Source organism: Ptiloglossa arizonensis, chromosome 5 (genome assembly GCF_051014685.1).
Source record: "Ptiloglossa arizonensis isolate GNS036 chromosome 5, iyPtiAriz1_principal, whole genome shotgun sequence".
Taxonomy (NCBI): Eukaryota; Metazoa; Arthropoda; class Insecta; order Hymenoptera; family Colletidae; genus Ptiloglossa; species Ptiloglossa arizonensis.
In genome coordinates this window covers 18,662,419-18,684,567 of record NC_135052.1, presented here as the reverse complement: position 1 = coordinate 18,684,567, position 22,149 = coordinate 18,662,419, and the positions used below count along the sequence as shown (strand labels likewise).

The 22,149-nt window shown below is 41.3% G+C and overlaps 2 protein-coding genes across 4 annotated transcripts in view; both read right to left on the bottom strand.

The window, feature by feature from the left end:
• Axud1 (AXIN1 up-regulated 1) overlaps nt 1–3,437 on the bottom strand; it is a 65,805-nt gene extending 62,368 nt beyond the window's left edge. Inside the window, exon 1 of the mRNA XM_076312878.1 lies at nt 3,165–3,437. The gene's annotated coding sequence lies outside the window, so the exon portion shown is untranslated. The remainder of the gene's footprint in view (nt 1–3,164) is intronic.
• Nucleotides 3,438–4,942: 1,505 nt separating this feature from the next.
• Oli (basic helix-loop-helix family member olig) lies at nt 4,943–10,656 on the bottom strand. 3 transcript variants are annotated; one of them, XR_012992223.1, is made up of 6 exons: nt 10,152–10,655; nt 9,803–9,999; nt 8,761–8,999; nt 7,468–7,691; nt 6,786–7,349; nt 4,943–6,499 (listed from the first exon to the last, which is right to left on the bottom strand). XR_012992223.1 is itself a non-coding variant. In XM_076312400.1 (5 exons), exons 2-5 carry the CDS (start codon nt 9,938–9,940, stop codon nt 7,120–7,122), a joined length of 831 nt encoding a protein of 276 aa, XP_076168515.1. In that variant the 5' UTR covers nt 9,941–10,008; nt 10,152–10,656; the 3' UTR covers nt 4,943–7,119. The 3 variants fall into 3 exon arrangements, 2 of the variants coding, with proteins under 2 accessions (XP_076168515.1, XP_076168514.1); XM_076312400.1 differs by having other exon boundaries at nt 4,943–7,349; nt 9,803–10,008; nt 10,152–10,656; XM_076312399.1 differs by having other exon boundaries at nt 4,943–7,349.
• Nucleotides 10,657–22,149: the final 11,493 nt, after the last annotated feature.

The following is a 22,149-nucleotide window of genomic DNA, read 5'->3' as shown; positions in this document are numbered from 1 at the left end:
ACGTTTTCGTCGATAAGATTATTAGTCGTGAAAAAATGCCACAGTGTGTGCATTGCGCAACTTAATAGGTAGCATTATTAGACGCTCTTATTCGCGGAAAGAAAATTTTTCCCTCGCGATTAGCGGGCAAATAATTTCGAAAATGCAATATTTCCAATTTGTTCGCATCGATTGTTCTTCTATTTTTTTTTTTTTTAGATTGTAATATAACGGTAAATAAATTATTAACACAAAGGGGTTGTTCGAGGATTCGAATATCTCGAGTAGAATCCAAATAATGAAAGTAACTCGAACAAAATTGAATCGAATTATTCCTCCAATTCGAATTCACGAAATAAATGAACGAAATCGAATTTTTGTTAAAACTCCAAGTATTGGAATAAATCGAACAGCTCGAAGCCAGACTAAATATTGGAATAAATTGAACAGTCCGGAAGTACTCTATTGGAATAGATCGAATAGTTTCGAAATATTGCCGGAATAAAACTAGTTTCGCGTATTTCCACTAGGCGTGCGGTCTCTCGGTGGATTACTCTGCAACCATAATTCTAAAACGTACACACATCACTATTTACCTTTCACGTTCGAAATTTGGTTTCTCCTCCTAAACCGCTCGAAAAGCTGACCTCCTTGTGTTCGAGAAACGTGCGATTATCATTTATTATATTCGTTCCACGTTACTCGGAACGAATTCACCGACGATAAACAATTTCTCTGATAAACATTCTTGCGACATTTCTCTGCAAACGGGCACGAATGCTCGACATTGATAGATACGTGGCATACGTAAAAATCAATGCACGTGTACGCGAGCCGCTTGCACGTTTAAGGCACGTTGTAATTACATATTATTCCAATATCCACGTGCGTGTAGCCAATCGCGCTTAGTTCACCGGAAACGCATCACGAAAGATTTCTTTCGAGCCAATTCGATCGGTACAGATAAGAATGGAAATCATTTTCTCAATTTTCCATCGTCGAGTCTACGTGCATTGTTTTGTGGGGCACGAGCTTCGAAATTGTCGCGAAAATATTCGAACGTCCCTCGAATATCATCGTTATCCTTTTAAACAGGATGTTGAAGTCGTTCTTTGTAGATAATTGAGAAGAACCTTTGTATTCGGGGGGAGAAAAAAGGTTCCTTTAAATTGGATTCTCGACATTTGTAAATTGGGACGAGATTACTTTTTCGTTCGTGGAATAATAATTATTGCGGTATTGCGAATTTAAGATTACGAGAATAGCTACTTCATTAGATTCGAATGGCACGTAACAGCTAAGCCCGCTCTCGTTTTTTACAACACGTAGTGTGTGTGTGTACAATTACGAGCTTTATGCGACACAATAAAAACTTAAAGGTAATAAAAAATAAAATTGTCGAAGAAAAATGGAACGAGTCTAATATTACGCGGATAAGGCGAGTCAATTCGTTACGATTGATAATATAAACTCGACCAAATTTAACATCTCGATTACCAGGGTATTAATACGATTTAATTTTCCAACGGAACTTCAACTCGTGTAACGCATTGTATGCGAGCGATATTTAATTAAGTATATACGCGTCGTTCCGTTTCACATTTCGCTATTGATTGACTATTTTTTTCATTCTATCGGTCTTTGCTACCGAAAACAGTACGTTATCGCGAAGAAACACGAAATAAATAAAAATTCAATATCCGTAATGACACAATGGTGTAACGAATATAACCTAAAACACCTCGGTTGAATTGAAATAATTTTCGTCTCGTTCTCGTGGCATCGATAGAAATGAAAATTACTATCGCATTATCGATCGAAATCGTAAAAATAATTCTGCCCTCGGAAATAGTTGAATGGAAACGAGTGTAAATATTTCGTTGAAAATATGGAAAATAGCGCGCGAATACGGTGCACCGGAAACCAGGTCCGGAGGTAGTGTGTCACGATGCCAGGCTCGTGTACGTACATACGTAACGAACACTTAAAAAGTTTGTTATTTACCTTACGGGACGCTACACCGTTTCCTGGAGTTACTACCGAGAACGCGTGACGTATATTATCCGTAGTTAATTCTTCGTCGATGAAGAATCATCACGAGGTAGTAAATCAAACGTTTCAAGGTGTTTCGATCTAAATTGACGTCAAATACGTACTAGCCAATGGTCGGTTGCACCAGCGGCTGCGATGTTCGTACTGGTTGCTCGTGAGAACGAACGAAGAGTTCTGTTCGTTCAGCTCGAATCGCGAACGAGAAACGATACGACCACGCTCGATGGCTTCGAGTATCGTTTGTTCGAACGGATCTATCGCGAATTGTCCTTCCGGTGGGCAGTTTCCGCATCGATATTTTTGGCAGTGAGCGCTTCGGAGCGCATGCCCTTCACGTAGCGAGTTCAAACAACGAGACGCGTTTCTTTCACTAAACGCTGCTGCTCGATAAAGTAAAAACATAAACGAGAAAAAAAAAAACGTGACGGCAAAAGTCTCGAAACTCGACCTAAACGAGAATGCAGGTATCTTTTGCGTGCCAGGTATGTAGAAAGGACTACCAATAGCGACCCCGTCGTGCGTCTTTCGCCCAATCGAGAGGTAAGGTTAGTTCTCCCACTCGTGACGGAAAATATTACTCTACGGAAGGTAAGTATCTACGTACGTTTCTCGTAACGTGAAATACAACGACGAATCGTAGCTACGAGACTTGCCCTCGGTTGCCATGTCGTTTCAACGAATCGAATTGTTTTCTTTTAGTAAGGTTAGCCGTCTCGTTTCGTACTATTTTGCTCACGGACGTTAGCAAACGAGGCAAGGTTAACCGACGAACGTATACGAAGATACGTGATCGCGATCGTGCAACGAAGACAAAGAGACTGCGAGCTGTCGACGATTATGACATCATAACCTATCAACGAGAATCACCGTAAAACATTTGCGGTACGAAGCTACCGTTTTGTCGCTCGACTGCGTATCATTTCGAAGTTACGGGAAAAGAAAGTTTGTTGCGGTCTGGCCTGGCTGTCTGTCTGTCACGGGCCTATCCTTTCCGTTTCTTTCGTATATTCTCGTCCAATCGTTCCGAGTAACCACTCGTAAGCGACTAACCCATCGAGCATCCAACAAAAATGCAACCGGCGGGTTCAGCTATCGCAAAGTAGAAAATAAAATCGTATACTTGACGGACTTACCGGTTTCCAGTCGATCGTCACATTTCCAGGTTGCCTCGAGTTACCAGCCGGTCAAGGCACGTCGTCGTTCTGGCACTGACGAACTCTTTCACGAAACGTTTACGAGGGGCACAAGTACCGAGGAATCAAACGATCACACCATGGCGCGCAGCAGCAGCAGCCTGCAGGCCATCTTGAAGCCACCGACAAGGCACGCACACAGTAAACCCCGTCGAAGCAGGCACACACGGTGTAAGGTCCTCCCAGCAGGACGGAAGACGATCGAGTGAATGCTCCGCCAAGTGGCGGCCATGATGGCGCCACTCGTCGAATCTTTCAAAGTCGAACGGAATACGTTCAACGCCTCGAAACCGATCCCTTCGGCTCGTATACGATACACGTTTTAACGCGCTGCGTTCCTCGAGTACATTTTTACAATCGTTGGTCACGTTTCGCGACAGAATCGTCGCTAGTTTCCACGTGAATCCTCGTACAGAATCGAATCGGTACTTTGTCGCGCGGTTGTCGAGATGGCGCCACCGGTCGGTCGTATGGGCTGTGATTCAGATAACAATTATCTTCTTTTCTTTCATTTCGTAATACAAAATTGACAATTTTAAGATCGGTGACGAAAAGTCTCGGTGGTTCTACGATCGAAATCATAAGTTACGTTTCCTTCGAGCGCGTGAAATTATTGTTTTCTTCTTTTCGTTTTTTTTTTTTCTTTTTTCCCTTACAAAACCGATCGATCGTTTCGCGTTCACCTAGCAGCCGAACGATCGTGGTGGCGGCAATGCGAGCGAATTGTATACGGTGTGTTGCAAAAGTTGACGATAAATTCTCGCGAAATGAGTCACGCGTTTCCGATATCTTCGCGGCCGATTAAACCGAAACTCGTCGGTTCGACTTGCGTCCCTCGTCTCAAAATGGACGACGAGTGTAATCTTCGCGAAGAAATCGGAAGTCCGGCGCGTCACGTGCACCGATATTCAGAATTCGATTCACCGTTCCGTACGAGTACGAAAATAAATGATCGCCACGGTCCGTCGACGCGTTTATCAAACGCGTTATCGCACGAATTAAAGTCGTATAGTACGCACGCCCTGAAAGAAACGTTATCTGTTACGCGAGAAAGAGTCCACCGATAATGTACACACCACGGGGCGTAAATAAATACAATACGTGTATTTGTTTACGATTATCTCTCTCAGAGCGTACGTTCGATCCGTAACTTTCTTAAATAGATTTTATTCGAGCACTAAACAGTGATGTCTACACTCTACAACAAACATTTTTCGTCTGTACGCGTCAATTATCGGTAACCGCTCGCATTTATTGTTATTCAACGACCGCCGCAATTAGAAATCCCTTACAAATAATATTAGTCGTTATTGCTTGCCGGTTAAACGGCGTCGTCGTGTTCAGTTTTCACGACGTTCTATCATACGAACCCGACGAAGGGCGACGATTCCGGAATTTGGGGGGGGGGGGGGGGGGACAAAAGTTTAATAAAACGAATCTCGATCGTTAACGCGCAGAATCTCGTCCTTCGTTGGGCCCTCGATTATTCTCACGAAAAAGACGGATAAATCCTCGGCACATCGTAGTAAACACTTAATAAACGTGTTATGTATATAAATAAGTTATACAATCGATGGCTCAATTGAAATTATTATATATATATATATATTTATATATATATATATATATATGAATATATATATACATATATATGTATATATATATATAATGTATATATATATTATGTATATGAATATTTAAGATCTGTATGACTAGAATATATTATATATATATAATATCTCGACATGTATCACATGCTATATTGACTATCTCGTTACCGGACGGGATTTGGAAATTGTATTCCGCCTCCTTTTGCGTCATTTCTCTCACTGGCGGTTCGTGCGCGTTCTTCGATAAGAAAAAATAAAAAATGAAAGAATTTTCCTCAAAGACACGACGCTCGTGGCGATCGTTGCAATTCTCGTTTCGAAACGTCGTCGATTCTTTTCCCGTTCACCAGAGACAGAAATACGCCGTCCCTTATTGCTGCGTTTAGTGGTTGTAGACCGTGTGAGAGTTCTTTTACTTGTTTCCTCGTCGATTAATCGCTAGTACTTTCATAAACTTTCATCTTAGGATCGTCAACCGTAATATATTGACTCAATGTTTATCGAACTCGTGGCAACGGCGCCCCGACGAACGCCGCCGTTTCAAATAATACCTCGCTAAATATTACTTTCAGTGGTTCATCGACGAGCACCGTCGTTTCGATACTTACCAGCTAACATCCTCCTGCTAAACTAACGACTTACGGGTTAAGTCGATCCTCGGATCGTTGGACGATTAAACGCGTTCCATTGTGTCCGAGCAACCGCTGCGAAGAAAAAAAAAAAAGAAAAAAAGAACAACTCGTCGATGTTCGAAGTAACACTTTCCGCTGCTACGTTCTTCATAGTGTCACGGTGTGCAGGGTGTTCCGTTCGAAACGGATCACACGTGACACCTTCGCTATTCGAGGTAACACGAGGAACCGTTGCTGAAGAACGTTCCACGTCTTCGAGGAGCGTGTAACAATTGAACGATCTCTCTACTGATTGAAATACAGAGGAGACTCGAAGGTTGACTTCGTTTTTCTTCGATTAATCTCACGAAAAAGTCACCGGGCGCGTTCAAGTTCGAAACAGATAAATAAATTTTAAGAACGCGTTTAGATACATCCGTTGCGAAAGTAGACACTTTGCGAAATATTCAGCGATCGTGGTATCGTAATCTTTAGACAGCTATCGCGCGTACACTCTAGGCAAAAAAAACTTGTCCGTAGCATCGCAAGTGATCGACTCGTTCATCCGATCGTATTCTATCCAATGAGATGTTGAAACGCGTTTGTAGTGGTGTGGACGAGTTCTCTGTGCACCAATTGTGCATCTCGTCGACCGAACGTGTAAACGAACAATCTCAACGTTTCACTGACAGCTGAATATCTCCCAAACTGAACCTTTACCCAAGAAATAAAGAATCTCCCCATTAGTAGATTTTGGAATGTCACCTAACCTCCACTTACCGCCGAAGTGTTACCACTGTGTGTCTTCTGTTACAGAAAATAGTGCACTGATAGCTGAATATCTCCCAAACTGAACGTTTACCCAAGAAATAAAGAATCTCCCCATTAGTAGATTTTGGAATGTCACCTAACCTCCACTTACCGCCGAAGTGTTACCACTGTGTGTCTTCTGTTACAGAAAATAGTGCACTGATAGCTGAATATCTCCCAAACTGAACGTTTATCCAAGAAAAAAAGAATCTCCCTACAACTAGATTTTGGAATGTCACCTAACCTCCACTTACGGATGAAGTGTTACCACTGTGTGTCTTCTGTTACAGAAAATAGTGCACTGACAGCTGAATATCTCCCAAACTGAACCTTTATCCAAGAAAAAAAGAATCTCCCCTCTATTAGATTTTGGAATGTCAACCTAACCTCCACTTACGAACGAAGTGTTACCACTGTGTGTCTTCTGTTACAGAAAATAGTGCACTGACAGCTGAATATCTCCCAAACTGAACGTTTACCCAAGAAAAAAAGAATCTCCCCTCTACTAGATTTTGGAATGTCAACCTAACCTCCACTTACGAACGAAGTGTTACCACTGTGTGTCTTCTGTTACAGAAAATAGCGAAGAACGTGGCCGTTTCTAACGGGACACTCTGTATAGTAAGAAATCTTTAAGAAATCTTTGGATATACATCTACCACGGTCCGTTCAAGGTCACTAATCCCCGATCGTAAGGGTTCTCGGCGCCATTTCTCCGTCGTCGAACGGAGAAACGAGGCTCGAATGTAGAAATCGTGTCTGGCGTAAACCTAGATAGGGAGAATGTGACTTCGAACGGTGATCTACGATCCTGCTACCTCGACGTTTGATCCTCGTTCACGTGTTACGGATTCGATCGAATCGTTAATTCGATTCACCGCTGGTCACAGCGCCATCTGTCGGTGGTCCGCCGGCGGTGACACTTTGAGGATCGGTGGTGGGCAGACCCGGTATGTCCTGTACACCCTGGAACAGTTTGCCCGGGAACCCGTGGAGAAGATCGTAGGAAACAGGTGTGGGCGGCAAAGCAGTGGTGTGAGCGTGGGGCGATTGTAGAACCGCTATCACTCTCCTCAGTTCCTCCAAAGCGTTTCCTGCGCGCGGTGTACAATTTGCGTTGCGTATATAATTCGGTAAGAACAGGTGAAATCGTGGAACGTCGAAAGGTCATCCGGTATACCGTATACTTTTCAGCGTGTTTTTGCGCGTTACCTTGCATGAGAATGTAGTTCTTCGCCAGCAGGAGCGTGGCGATCTTGGACAGCTTTCTCACGGACGGACTATGGGCGTAAGGTATAACAGATCGAAGCTCGTCGAGGGCGTCGTTCAAGTCGTGCATCCTTCTGCGTTCCCTCGCGTTTATGTTCAGCCGCATGCTCTTACCCTGTCGCGTGCTCTTGGATTTCGGTGGGCAGTTCAACCTCGACGCGCCCGGTCTGCGAAGGATATAGAACGTCCAAGGTTACGTTTCACGTGGTTACGGTTTGTTGGAGAATCGATGATATACGGAGTATATTTAACGGAGATTTAATAGAGGACCGAAGAGATGGGTTGTGTACATCTAATAGAGGACCGAAGAGATGGAGTGTGTAACTCTAAGAGAGAAACGAAGAAGTAGAGTACGTACACTTAATAGAGAACTGAAGAGATAGAGTAGGTACGTTTAATAGAGGGCCGAGAGATAGAGTATTTAAATCTAATAGAGCAACGAAGGGATAGAGTACGTACATTTAATAGAAAACCGAAGAAATAGAGTACGTACATTTAATAGAGAACCGAAGAAATAAAGTACATATAGCTAATAGAGAACCGAAGAAATAGAGTACATATAGCTAATAGAGAACCGAAGAAATATAGTACATATAGCTAATAGAGAACCGAAGGAATAGAGTATATATAGTTAATAGAGAACCGAAGAAATAGAGTACATATTGTTAATAGAGAACCAAAGAAATAGACTATATATAGTTAATAGAGAACCGAAGAAATAGAGTGTGTACATCTAATAGAGACCGAAGAAATATATAGCTAATAGAGAACCGTAGATATAGATACATGTAATAGAGACCGAAGAGATATATACAGTCAATAGAGACTCGAAGAAATAGATCATTAAATTAAGTATTGTGTATTTAATAGAGAACTGAAAAAGTAGACTAAATTTAATACAGAACCCAGAAGACAGAGTACGTTTAACAAAAAACTGAAGAGATAGGGGAGTACATTCGGTGGAGAAGCGAAATGATAGATTACATCTAACAGGGAACTGAAGAAGTAGAGGACATTTAATAAAGAACCGAAGAGATGGATTACATTTAATAGAGAACCGAAGGAGTAGAGGAACGAAGAGACGGATCACACTTAATAAAGAACCCTAGAGATAGAGGGGTGCGTTCAACGAAAGAGCAAAGAAACGAATCCTCCCTCTCCCAAGTCTAATCAGTTTCTAGAGAAGGCTGTTGTTTAACACGGGCTCACGAAACCACCCAGACACATTCCCGATACCTTTCGTGGCCTGGTCGGTTCTCGTCGGACAAAGCACTCGAAGAGGCATGTGGTTGCGGTTGTTGCTGAAAATAGAATCCACCGAGGCCGACGGCACCCAGGGGAGTCCTCCTTCCAGGTGCGCTCTGAGGGTGTTCCGATGAGTAACCAGCTGGAGGAGCGGACACGCTAGGGTGAGACGCTCCGGGCACCGAGTACATGGACTCCAGCGACGCTGTGGATTGCGGTGGTAACGGATGCTGTACAGACCAAATATATTCGTGACATGATCGATAATCGGGACGGCCGGCGAGGCAAAATTAAGCGAGTATCGGTGAGAAGGTCGTTTCGATTTTTCTCGAGGACGTCGATCGATACGGACGATGTCTAAAAACGCGCATAGATCGGTGTTCACGTTCCGATTAATTTACAAAATGACGACTACAGACATTGTTCACTCCCTCGAGTAACTCTAAGTAAACTGTACACATCGCAAAGTAGACACAAAAGACCCGATCGAAGTAGTTGATTTCCATTCCAGCTACAATAGTCGTACTCTTCCCTACAATAACCTTCAATTAATAACAGAGGACATTCTCGTCTAATTGTACCATGGGTGCAAACCAGTTCGCGTTATCCTCCCACTCGACACGTTGTGTGTCACACGAGTCTCTAACTACCTTTTATACCAACCATGAGCAAAGCTGGAAAGAATACCATTACGAAGAATCTAAAATATACACAGTTCCCAACTACCGATATTTACAAACGACTGTTTACTTCTTCTCGTTCATGAACTAAAATAATCCCCCCTTTGGACTCCTCCTATCGAAAACATGTCTCTCGATTCCTCGTCCATTCAAATTCCCTCCAATCTATGAAACTCTACTTCCTTCGATCCAGATAACATCACGTGGCATACGTCTAAAAACACACCGCTCCAAACCACCCAACCTCCTCGAAATCGAAGCGACCTACCGCAACAACAGCCAAGTGTACCGTCGATCGCGAACGATTCGATCTTAAAGAACGAGACGATCGATTCCCGAGTGTGTATACGCACGGTGGTACGGTGTTCCCATGCCCATGTGGGGTGCGAGGCCGAACGTTGCCAGGATCCTTGCTGCAGATGCGCCTCGGGAAGTCCCTCTCTCCTGTCGTCGTCCTCCGTCGAGCTGCTCTCGCCGTCGTAGGATCTCATCTCGTGTACGGTTAACTCCGTGGATCGGTTCGCGGACGTTTCTCACCGTGAGGCGTTGTCTGCGAAAACTTTCGACATAGTTGACACCGGACAACGACCACGTAAACGTCACGTTTGTCATCGTTACGTACGCGTGGCCGAAACGCGTACAGGGCAAACGGTACGTGTCATCGGTAACGTGCACAATCGATGGTAAACCGTGACAACTTACCGAGAAATTTCTTTCAGGCAGCGGTACTTCATGCACGGCGCAGGATCCCCCCGAGTGCAGCGAGGATCAGCAATATTTTTTGCGCACCAACGCGTGACGGGTCATCCCTCCAGGATGGTCTGCCTCCTTAACCCGCGTGGTCAATGAGAATCCAACGTATCTGTCCTCTTACTTGGATCTATCAGTTTCTTTCTCTATGATCGGTCACACCACCGATCGTAAATAAATCACTGTTTACGAGCACGGAGGACGCCGATTACAGCCATGTTACATTCCGTGGGGTCCAGCTGTTCCTCTCGGTTGCCCGACGTACGGCCATTGCGTTCCTTCCGGTTGTTCTTAAATTCAAATCGTTCGAGCTAGCCGTGACTGCGGTTGCTTTTTTCTTCCTTTCTTTCTTCGTTTCTTTCGTTTTTTTTCCCTTCCTTTTTCTTCGTCACTGGTGTCGGTGACTTAATGAAATTATCGCGCACGAACAGGACACCCTCGCGCGGAGCACGCACGCGTCTATTATTTGCAGACGCCCTGCGCAGAGGGTGCACCGTCTGCAACCCTTGCGCGTAGTTCGGACAACCGCCGACAGGACGAGGCAGCATCGTACTGGGGATGCTGGCCATGGACCAACGGCTGGCGAACTCTGGTGAACGTACGGACAAGTTCCACGAGACTTTGCATCTGCTTCTTACCATCTGGATAGGTCGATTCTCGGTGCTGGAGGGGTCCGTTCTTACGCGGGGTGTATCGTTGGTTCTCGCCCCCTACGCTACGGATGCTTCCTCGGTTTTTTTCTTCTTCTTCTTCTTTTTTTTTTCGTTTGCTTTTTCTTTCTTTTTTCTCTCTCTCTCTTCTCGACAAGGGTGGCTTTAATTTCGCGACATCGACCGCACAATGTTCCCGGCTCTCGGTTGATACCCCGTGCGTATTGTCTTCGCGAAGCTGCGGGTCCAGAGGGTATACGGACACACGGTTCCCGCACAGAGACCAATGGTATCGAGTGCAAGAACCCCGGAGCCACCACCGAATGTCTTTCCTTTGGATTTTTAGTTTCTTTTAATTCCTTTTGTTTTTTTTTTTTTCTTTTTTTCGTTCGACCACTTTGTCGCGACGCGTTCAAAAGAGAAACGAAAGTTCGAGTGTGCAGCACAGGGAGCAAGCTGGATGACCGAGGTTCGGGAATTGCAACCTAATTGTCACTCGATTGGTAAATTGTACGGGTTTCTTGTGCACAATGTAGCCACGAAGCTTCGAGTGGTGTAATTTCGGTGGGTAGTTACGGGCTGGTTTAGAGACACATGTTTGTGATTCGAGAGGACGAATCTACGCCCTTAGGCGAACGAAATATATTTTACCAATTGTATTTTACGTGATAGGGTGTTCAATAAGTTTTATCGAACGATGAAACTTACTGAACAATCTAGTTTACTTTGGTCCTCGAGTTACTGTTGATGGAAGATCGTTCTTCAGAAATTTGATTTCGGACCCAGTTTTCAAAACTCGCGTGTGTTCGATGGAAATTGAAAATGTACTGTTCGCAGTTGAGAAGTTGACCTCTGGAAAAAATTGAAAATCGTAGCGGGTAGAACGTTCTAGAGACTTTCTATGGCCTGTGATTAACAGTCGACTACCGATAGATTTTGTAACGTTAAGGTGTATCTTATGTATACATTTAAAAGACAATCAATCTTTCTGTAATAGGTTGTTCGATAAATTTTATCGTTCGAAATTATACTTTGGTTCTCGAGTTACTAATGATGAAAGACAATGTTGAAAGTGTTGGTTTTGTTCTTCAGAAATTTGATTTCGGAGCCAGTTTACAAAACTCGCGTGTGTTCAACGGAAATTGAAAATGTACTGTTCGCAGTTGAGAAGTTGACCTTTGGAAAAAATTGAAAATCGTAGCGGGTGGAACGTTCTAGACGACTTTCGATGGCCTGTGATTAACAGTCGACTACCGACAGATTTTGTAACATTAAGGTGTATTTTATGTATATATCTAAAAGAAAATCAATCGACGAGAAAAAAGAAGAATTTATAAAATTGATCACGTGCGTAGAATAGAAAAATCATAACGTCTTCAGGAAACATGACATGAAATTTAAAATAAATTTCATTACGAAAGCAGTTGGAAACTGTCATATTGACTGGTTGGTAAACATAGTGTTAATAGCGAGTAGTCCTGGAGTCATCTTTTCATTTCCCAACTGTACACAGAGAGAAAGGTTACAAAATGGATCTGGAACTATTCGTAGAGCTTTGCACTTTTTCTTCCATCGTTTATAACTCGAAAATTAAGGAATATAGGACGTATATTAATAGGACACTTTTCACTCGTCATTTACACCTTGAAAAGGTGGTGTATTTTAAAACATGTATTTTTGAATCACTTCTGTTTTATACAGAAGGTTCGTACAGACCTTGGTCAATTGTCTCGTTTAAATTATCAATAGTGATTGGAATGATCGAGTCAAATATGTCGATTAATATTTGACAAAATTACATAGAATTATATAGAATTATATCAATTATATAGAATTATATAAAATTATATCAAATTATATAAAATTGTATAAATTATATCAATTATATAGAATTATATAAAATTATATAAAATTATATAAAATTATATCAATTATATAGAATTATATAGAATTATATCAAATTATATAAAATTGTATAAATTATATCAATTATATAGAATTATATAAAATTATACAAAATTATATAAAATTATATAAAATTATATCAATTATATAGAAATATATTGAATTATATAGAATTATATAAAATTATATAAAATTATATAAAATTATATAAAATTATATAAAATTATATGAATTATATCAATCATATCACAATTTCGATAGATACTCTACAATACCGATAGAGCAATATAGAGCATTAGACGATACTCGTTTTGTTTTCGATATTTGGCTCGTTCTTCGGGCTCGAGTTCCTCCAACTATTTTGAGCACCGTACAGTCAGCACTTCGCGTTCAATTTTGCGAACTGTAAGCAGTTTTATAGCGTTACCATGAATTATTTCGCTTCTTTCGCTAGCAGCAGCGACAAGGTTAATTATACATTGCTCGACGTTAATTAAAGGTCGCGTTTCCGAGGAATTCAGGAGAACGAACCGAACACGAAAGACGAAAGACTATGTTCGCTACCGAATACGGTAATATTTGTACCGCGTGTGAAATTATGCGTATCACGTTCTAAGTTTTCAAAGTATCGAGTAGCTTACCAAACGAGAAAATCGTTGAACAAGCGATTCCATTGTATAATAATTATTTCCAACGATCTAACGGACACAACGGTCGACCTTTACCGTCTTTAAAAATACTAACACACGGTGCTTGGTTTTCAAGTTATCGCGAGTATAGAAATGTGGAAGCGACTCCTAAAATTGTCAATGAATATTTATAACTAAATGTCATGGGTCAATATAAGCTTGGAATAATTCGTCTCTGAAAAGGTTAAGTCTGGTTACTCGATACATTATCTGGGATAATTATATTACCAGTTATTTAGAACCAGATTTAATTCGCCTAATATATTTGTAACAATTCCTGTCCAAAATAAAATATTGTAGAATATTATCGACTGTGATCAACAACTTTCTATATTTTATTATCTAAGTAGAGTGTTCGATTTTTTAAATTCATTTTTAACATTGTCTTTAAAAGGAGAAAACGAGCTGTAACAGAATAATCTTTTAATAATTTAAATCGAGTAACGATTCGAATTTCCAGAAAATGTAACAGCGAAGAAAAACACCGATTCAGAAATCTGAATTTCTCACATCTTTAATTCAAATTCATCCCTCTGCTGAGCACTAACTTTATTCGGACTCTTTTTATATTTCTATTTACCCCATAATATATAGTATTTGTTCAATTCCATATCGTACATAATTTGCCAACCATTTTCTCGCAAATCTATATGTAGAAGAGACTGTAAATTTCACCGCCGAAGTTACGGCCGCATTCAACGAACTCCTTGCATAACATTGGTCAACTTTCCATCTCTCCGTTCCGCCCGTAATACCGAAGACAAACAAAATTCTTATCCGAGGGAAACAGTCGTATACGAAATAAAAAACAAAAACCAATCACAATTATAAAATTACATTTCACGGTTGAAACGAACAACAAAATACTCGGATTCGTGGTCGATTGTTCGAAAAGAATTTCCATTCCTTATTTTTCCAGTCAAATTAGAATATCAGGAGTTTGAAAAACAAAAACCAATCACAATTATAAAATTACATTTCACGGTTGAAACGAACAACAAAATATCCAGGTTCGTGGTCTATTGTTTGAAAAAAATTTCATTTCCTTATTTTTCCACTCAAATTAGAATATCAGGAGTTTGAAAAACAAAAACCAATCACAATTATAAAATTACATTTCACGGTTGAAACGAATAACAAAATATCCAGGTTCGTGGTCGATTGTTAAAAAAAATTTCCATTTTTTATTTTTTCACTCAAATTAGAATATCAGGAATTTGAAAAATAAAAATCAATTCGACTCGTAAATTTACATTTCACGGTTGAAACGAACAACAAAATACTCGGATTTGTGGTCGATTATTTCAAACAAATTTCCATTTCTTATTTTTCCACTCAAATTAGAATATCAGGAGTTTGAAAAACAAAAATCAATTCGACTAGTAAAGTTACATTTCACCGTCTAAACGAACAACAAAATACTCGAGTTCATGGTCTATTATTCGAAAAAAATTACCACTCCCTCTTTACGTTCCTTATTTTTCCACTCAAATTAGAATATCATGAGTTTGGTAAACAAAAATCAATTCGACTGGTAAAATTACATTTCACGTTGGTCTAAACGAACAACCCTCGCGTCTAAATACTCGCGTTCCTGGTCCATTGTTTCAACAAACTTGCCCCCTTCTCCTCTCCCTTGGCACAATACCGTATTTTCTCGCTGTAAAATTTTCCCGAATTGAAAAGACAAAAACCGATCCGAATGATAAAATTACAATTTCACCGTTGAAACGAACAATCCTCGCGACTAAATACCCGCGGTCCTCGTCCATTGTTCGTACAAACTACCACCGTTCCCCTCTTCCTTCGCACAATACCGTATTTTCCCGCTCTAAAATTTCTCGAATCCGAAAACTTGCGACGAAACGAGTGGACGCGGAAACTTTCTTTACGCGCATCGACCGTTAACATCCCTCTTCGACAATATACCCTCCCGAGCGTGTACACCTCACCCCACTCCGGGGGGAAAGTGCATTCCGCGGTTCGCGAAATTCGGAAACCGTATCGACGAAGGGGAGGAGTATCTCGAAAAAATATAATAAAAAAAAAAAAGAAAAAGAAGAAACGAACAAAAGCAGAGAGAAACGGACGAAACGCAGGGGGAGGGTGAAAAATTTCATAAACGGTCGAGCGCGGTAGAAACGTCATTGTCGATGTCGTTGTCGCTGTTACTGTCATCGTTGTCGTTGTTATTGTTATCGTCGTTGTTGTCGTTGGCATTGTTATTGTCATTATCATCGTTGTCGTTGTGTTGTTATCGTCGTTGTTGTCGTTGTCATTGTTATTGTCATTATCATCGTTGTTATCGTCTTTGACGTCGTCGTCGTCGTCGTTGTTATTGTCATCATCGATATTGTCGTCGTCCTTGTTATTGTCATCGTCGTCGTTGTCGTCATCGTTGTTATCGTCTTTGACGTCGTCGTCGTCGTCGTTGTTATTGTCATCATCGTCGTTTTCGTCGTCCTTGTTATTGTCATTGTCGTCGTTGTCGTCATCGTTGTTATCGTCTTTGACGTTGTCGTCGACGTCGTTGTTATTGTCATCATCGTCGTCGTCGTCGTCCTTGTTATTGTCATTGTCGTCGTTGTCGTCATTGTTGTTATTGTCATTGTCGTTGTCGTCGTCGTTGTTGTTATTGTCATCGTCATCGTCGTTATCGTCGTTGTCATTGTTGTAGTTGTCGTCGTTATCGTCGTTATCGTCGTTGTCATTGTTATAGTTGTCGTCGTCGATGTTGTCGTCAATGTCGTAGTCGTCGTTGTCGTCGTCGATGTTGTCGTCAATGTCGTAGTCGTCGTTGTCGTCGTTATTGTCGTTGTCATTGTTGTAGTTGTCGTCGTTATCGTCGTTATCGTCGTTGTCATTGTTATAGTTGTCGTCGTCGATGTTATCGTCAAAGTTGTCGTCAATGTCGTCGTAGTCGTCGTCGTCGTTATAGTTGTCTTCATCGTTGTAGTTGTCGTTACTGTTATCGTCGTCGTTATCGTTACTGTCATCATCGTCGTTATATTTGTCGTCATCATTATAGTTATCATCGTCGTCGTCGTCGTCGTTGTCGTCGTTTCTGTCGTCATCGATACAGTTATCGTCGTTGTCGTCATCGTTACAGTTATCGTCGTTGTCCTCGCTGCATTTGTCGTAATCGTCACAGTTATCGTTGTTCTCGTCGTTGCATTTGTCGTGATCGTCACAGTTATCGCCGTTTTCGCCGTCACCGTCGTCATTCCCGTGGTTGTCGTTGTCGTCGTTGTCGTCGTCGTCGTCGTCGTCGGAGCCTCACGCGCCCCGCGTGTAACGTTGCGGATCAATTTTGCGAGCGGGCGAACGGGGTGCCTCGCGATGGAGTACGAAATAACGACGGATCGACGGCCTGACACGTTCCGGTCGTGCGTTATACCTGACCGTGGGCATAATAACGCCGAAATCAAAACCGACTCGACGCACACACGTCGGGCCATATTGTTCGCTGCATCTGTCGTGTGCACGACGCGGGGGGTTGTCATTCGCAACGAACACGTTCGACGAAAACTCTGTATCGCTCGGCGTTCGAGCCGCCTTTAACGGGTGGTGGGGCATAAAAGGGGGGTCGGGTGGCCGGGGGTGGTGGTCCCGGTAGAGTGGGGTGAGGTACGCGGGGGGAGTTGGGGTGGGGTGGGGTGGAGCGGAGGGGGGCAGGGGACGAACGAACGACGGAGGTGGGGCGAACAATGGGGGAATTTTTCGCCGCGGCGAAAATATTTTTTCGCGTTTTTCGGTTTTAATTAATGCCCCGGGAAACGAGGCGCGTCCCGTGGAATCGGATGGAGAGGATTTTGCGCCCGTATTTCGCGTGTTACGCGCGTTCAACTTCCACATTAGAAATAACATTGGAAATCGATGAACTATTCCGTTTCTTTCTATTTCGTCCACTCATTGAGGAAATATATATATATATAAATATTTATAAATTAATAATATACATTTTGTACAAATATACCCACAGAACGCTATCACCCCAATGTGCACACGCTGCCCGACGAGTTACTCGGATCGTTGATTTTTCAATTTTTCACCGATCTACATTTCGACGATACAACGAAACGACTGATGATCTTCACGGTGGACCCGATGTTTTATGCAGTTCTCCGCGGACCGAGCGTAGAATTGTATTCTCGGTGGAAGATTTTTCTACGAATGCTCGCTTCGCAGCTGAGCAGAAAAACGAGATTTATCGTATGTGCGGAAGCAGATGGAAATACCGGGCCGCGTGTGCACGTCGTTGCAAGAAGTATTTTGTCACGGTTACGGAGCGAGAATTTTGAATCCGAGAGACAATTCAATGACGTCACATTTGGCTCGGTAGCGTATGTAAAACAGATCCACGAGATGGGTACATTTTTTGCCCGATCGACGATCTGCATAATTCTACAAATATTTTCGCACCATGTATTCCTGTACTCGAAATTTATGTACCAGGAAAGAATTCTGGAAAAAGTATATCATCGAAAAATGACTATTTACTTCCTGTTTCTCTTTGATACTCTTGCAAATATTCGTCGCAAAGTGAACACACTTTTGTTCAAAAAATTACTAAAAACTACCCAATTCGTTACATTTTCGTAATATTACAAAAATTATTATTAATTCGAGTATGCGTTGCTCCAATATTTTTACCAATCATCTACAACTTAGAGTTATCATAAAGCAACACAGTACACAGTACACTTAATAAAACATACAATTTTATACCAAGAACAAATACATCGCTACAACATCCACTACCAATCCCAATCGAAATCTTACTCCGATTAATACCCATTAGGTAACGAACGTAGCGTGAAAATTGTCATCGTTACAATTAGTTAATTACGACTCTTTCGAAACTATTATATTATTAGAATCTGTTCAATCGTCTACAACTTACAGAGTTATCACAAAGTAGCACGGTACACTTAATAAAAGCTACAACATCCACTACCAATTCCAATCAAAATCTTACTCCGATTAATACCCATTAGGTAACGAACGTAGCGTGAAAATTGTCATCGTTATAATTAGTTAATTACGACTCTTTCGAAACTATTATTAGAATCTGTTCAATCATCTACAACTTACAGAGTTATCACAAAGCAGCACGGTACACTTAATAAAAGCTACAACATCCACTACCAATTCCAATCAAAATCTTACTCCGATTAATACCCATTAGGTAACGAACGTAGCGTGAAAATTGTCATCGTTACAATTAGTTAATTACGACTTTTTCGAAACTATTATTAGAATCTGTTCGTCGAGTATTCGAACAGCGATGGTATCCCTCGTGTCTGAATTATACGACGGGCTCATCCCTTCTAGGAGGAATAGTGGTTACGGGTAGAGGGGTAGTTTTACTTCTGCACGAAGTGTTTACTGTACGCAATCCGGCATAATGTTGCAGTTTCTCAGCCCCCATCCCCTACCCACCCTCTCACCCCCACTGTTCCGGAGGTGGCCAAATCTTTGGCACAGAAATGAGGGCCGTAATAAATGCAGAGAAGACTGGGATTGCTTAAGGAGCTTGCGGGACTCGCACCCCTCGTCGAACCACCCTCCGCGAGAATTTCACTATTCTTTGATTTTACGACATTGCACCGGTCCTTTTCCCGCGTAAAAATTTCCATGCACGTTGAAATCAACGCTCCGTTGATTTGCGTTCGATTTTCTTAAATTTTACTCGTCGAGTTACACCGATTCCCTGTAAACGTAGAACAGGTGGAGCTCACACGCCATAAATTCTACCAGGCGAGTTTTTCCGTGGATGTGTGTGCGCGTTGGAGTGTGTTTGGCAAAATAAATACAAAATCTTTCTGGGTCGAGCACCCTCCGTCGTAAACGACTCGCTCGATGGAGGAGTCTCTCGAATTTCGGGCAGTCGGAAAGTGGCAGACGTCATTTATCTTATCGCGAGATTCCCAATAAGATTGGAGCTCATCGCGGTAGAACGTTTCCAGCTTCTTGCTTCCGTTTTTGTCAAGGGCGAGCCATCAATTAATATTAACGCCGGTGGTAATCAATATTCAGACGTTACCGTGTGTCACTCGCTGCGTAACGTTTAATGAATACCGATCGGCTATTTAATACGGAAAGAGCTTCGGCGAGCGTCTCTTTGGGATACGTCGATTTGAATAATTAGAAGGTTGAATTATCGAACGATTGTTCAAAGTGAATTAAATATTCCAACTGACGGAAATACGGTGTAATAGGTACCGTGTTGTTTTTAACGAATGTTACATTTATATTATGTAAGCTTTCGATGCAGTGGATTCGATCGGGTGTGTGGTGTGATTATTGCGAACGATCTACTCGATAAGAGCTTCGATCGAGTCGATTCGAGATGTAATGGTCGATACGATGGATGTACTGGTCAATGTTCCAGGTTGTAGGAAAATTTGATCTGTATTTTAAATTAGAATACAAAATTTATCAATTTGGAGCGTATGCATCATTGGTAGTCTTCGTTGTAAGTTACGAACGTAATTGAAATTCTCTATGAGATCGTAATGCTTTGTTTCGTGTAATTAGCTTGAAAGTTTCTTAACCAATACTCGAAACAAGGGTTGATTCGACGAGACACGAATTTGTGTTTGTTGAAAGATCCTGTGTGTAAAAACTGATACGAGTAAATTTCTATCGTACAATCTAACAATTTTTATATAACCTAATTTACAATTGTTCTCAAATCTTCGCTCTGAGAGTATCTGACAATAAGCAAAAGTATACATAACGTAATTGCTATAGTATAACCCAATTATTAGCAATTTCGTGTATACTTCGAATAAATTCCAACATATCGCTTTTTTATTAAATACGAGCTTTGGACGGATTACACGAAATTCGTACATTTTTATGAAATTACATACCCGTTATTATACACTCGTTAAAATGCTCCAAATACACATTTCCTAGTAACTTCGTACATTTACCAGCGGGTATAAAATTCTTTTATAGCGAGTGTAAAACGTAAACACGATTTTATTGTTCTCTAATTATTAGTAAGTCGCATAATAAATGAATCTTTATTCTCACAACCACAAAAAATACTAATTCGTTGAAAAGATTCTATTTATGGCGAGTATTACGCGTTACAACGAACACAAGTCGCATAATAAACGAATCTTTATTCTCACGAGCATAAAAAATACTAATTCATTACAAAGATTCTATTTATAGCGAGCATTATGCGTTACAACGAACACAAGTCGCATAATAAACGTATCTTTATTCTCACGAGCATAAAGAATACTAATTTATTAAAAAAATTCTATTTATAGCGAGAATTACACATTACAACGAACACAAGTCGCATAATAAACGAATCTTTATTCTCACAACCACAAAAAATACTAATTCATTAAAAAGATTCTACTCGTAGCGAATATCACACGTTACAACCAACACAAGTCGCATAATAAACGAATCTTTATTCTCACAACCACAAAAAATACTAATTCATTAAAAAGATTCTACTCGTAGCAATTATTACACGTTACAACGAGCACAAGTCGCATAATAAACGAATCTTTATTCTCACGAGTATAAAAAATACTAATTCATTACAAAGATTCTATTTACATCGAGCATTACGCATTATAACGAACACAAGTCGCATAATAAACGAATCTTTATTCTCACGACCACAAAAAATACAAATTCATTAAAAAGATTCTATTTACATCGAGCATTACGCATTATAACGAACACAAGTCGCATAATAAACGAATCTTTATTCTCCCAACCACAAAAAATACTAATTCATTAAAAAGATTCTACCGGTAGCGAGTATTACACGTTACAACGAGCACAAGTCGCATAATAAACGAATCTTTGTTCTCGCATAAAGACGACTAATTTATGAGAAGGATTCTATTCGTGGCGAGGTATTACACGTTATAACGAACGCTTTCGTTAAAGCCACGAGTGAGCGCGTACATTCGTTGCAGCCCGCGCTTTATCTGTAACACGAGAATCGAAAAATGATTAACGCAGCGTCTATTGCCGGGCTCAGCTAGAAACGCCTCGTTAACGAGTCCGCGAGCGGACCAGAGACAAATCTCCGTTTCTCATTCTCGCGATCCGTGCCGTTGAATCGCGTAGATTGACATAAAATATCGCGTTTTAACGACATTTGCATCTTTTCATCGAACTCGTTCGTAACGAAAGTCAATCGCGAGCGGTATCAACGACCCCATCCCGCTTACGTAACGCTTCCCAGGCAATTATACCTCGTTCCATCCGCCACGAGTTCGCGAGAACAACCGCTGCAAGAAGCACACTGAACGTCCCGGGTGCAGCGTAACCAAGGGTGGATCCGTTGCCGATTGGTACACGCAAGAGACTCGGACTTACTTTACATCGTACCTATTTCTGATTCGCGGACCAAAATAATTCCCGTTCAGGTTTCCATTCTGTCGGGTTTACATCCAGCGATGGGAACAATTTTTGTTCCAGAGGGAAGATTCGTACGACGAATGAAAAATGGACGATTGGTTTACATCGAAAGACGTTCGTGATTGAGGAATTGAAATAATAGCGTTTCACATTCTTGTGTTTATATTCAAGGACGGGGATAATTTTTTTCTGGACTGAAGATTCGAGCAACGAATGAAAAATGGACGATTGGTTTACATGGAAATCCATTTGTGATTAACGAATTGAAATAATAGCGTTTCATATTGCTACGTTTATATT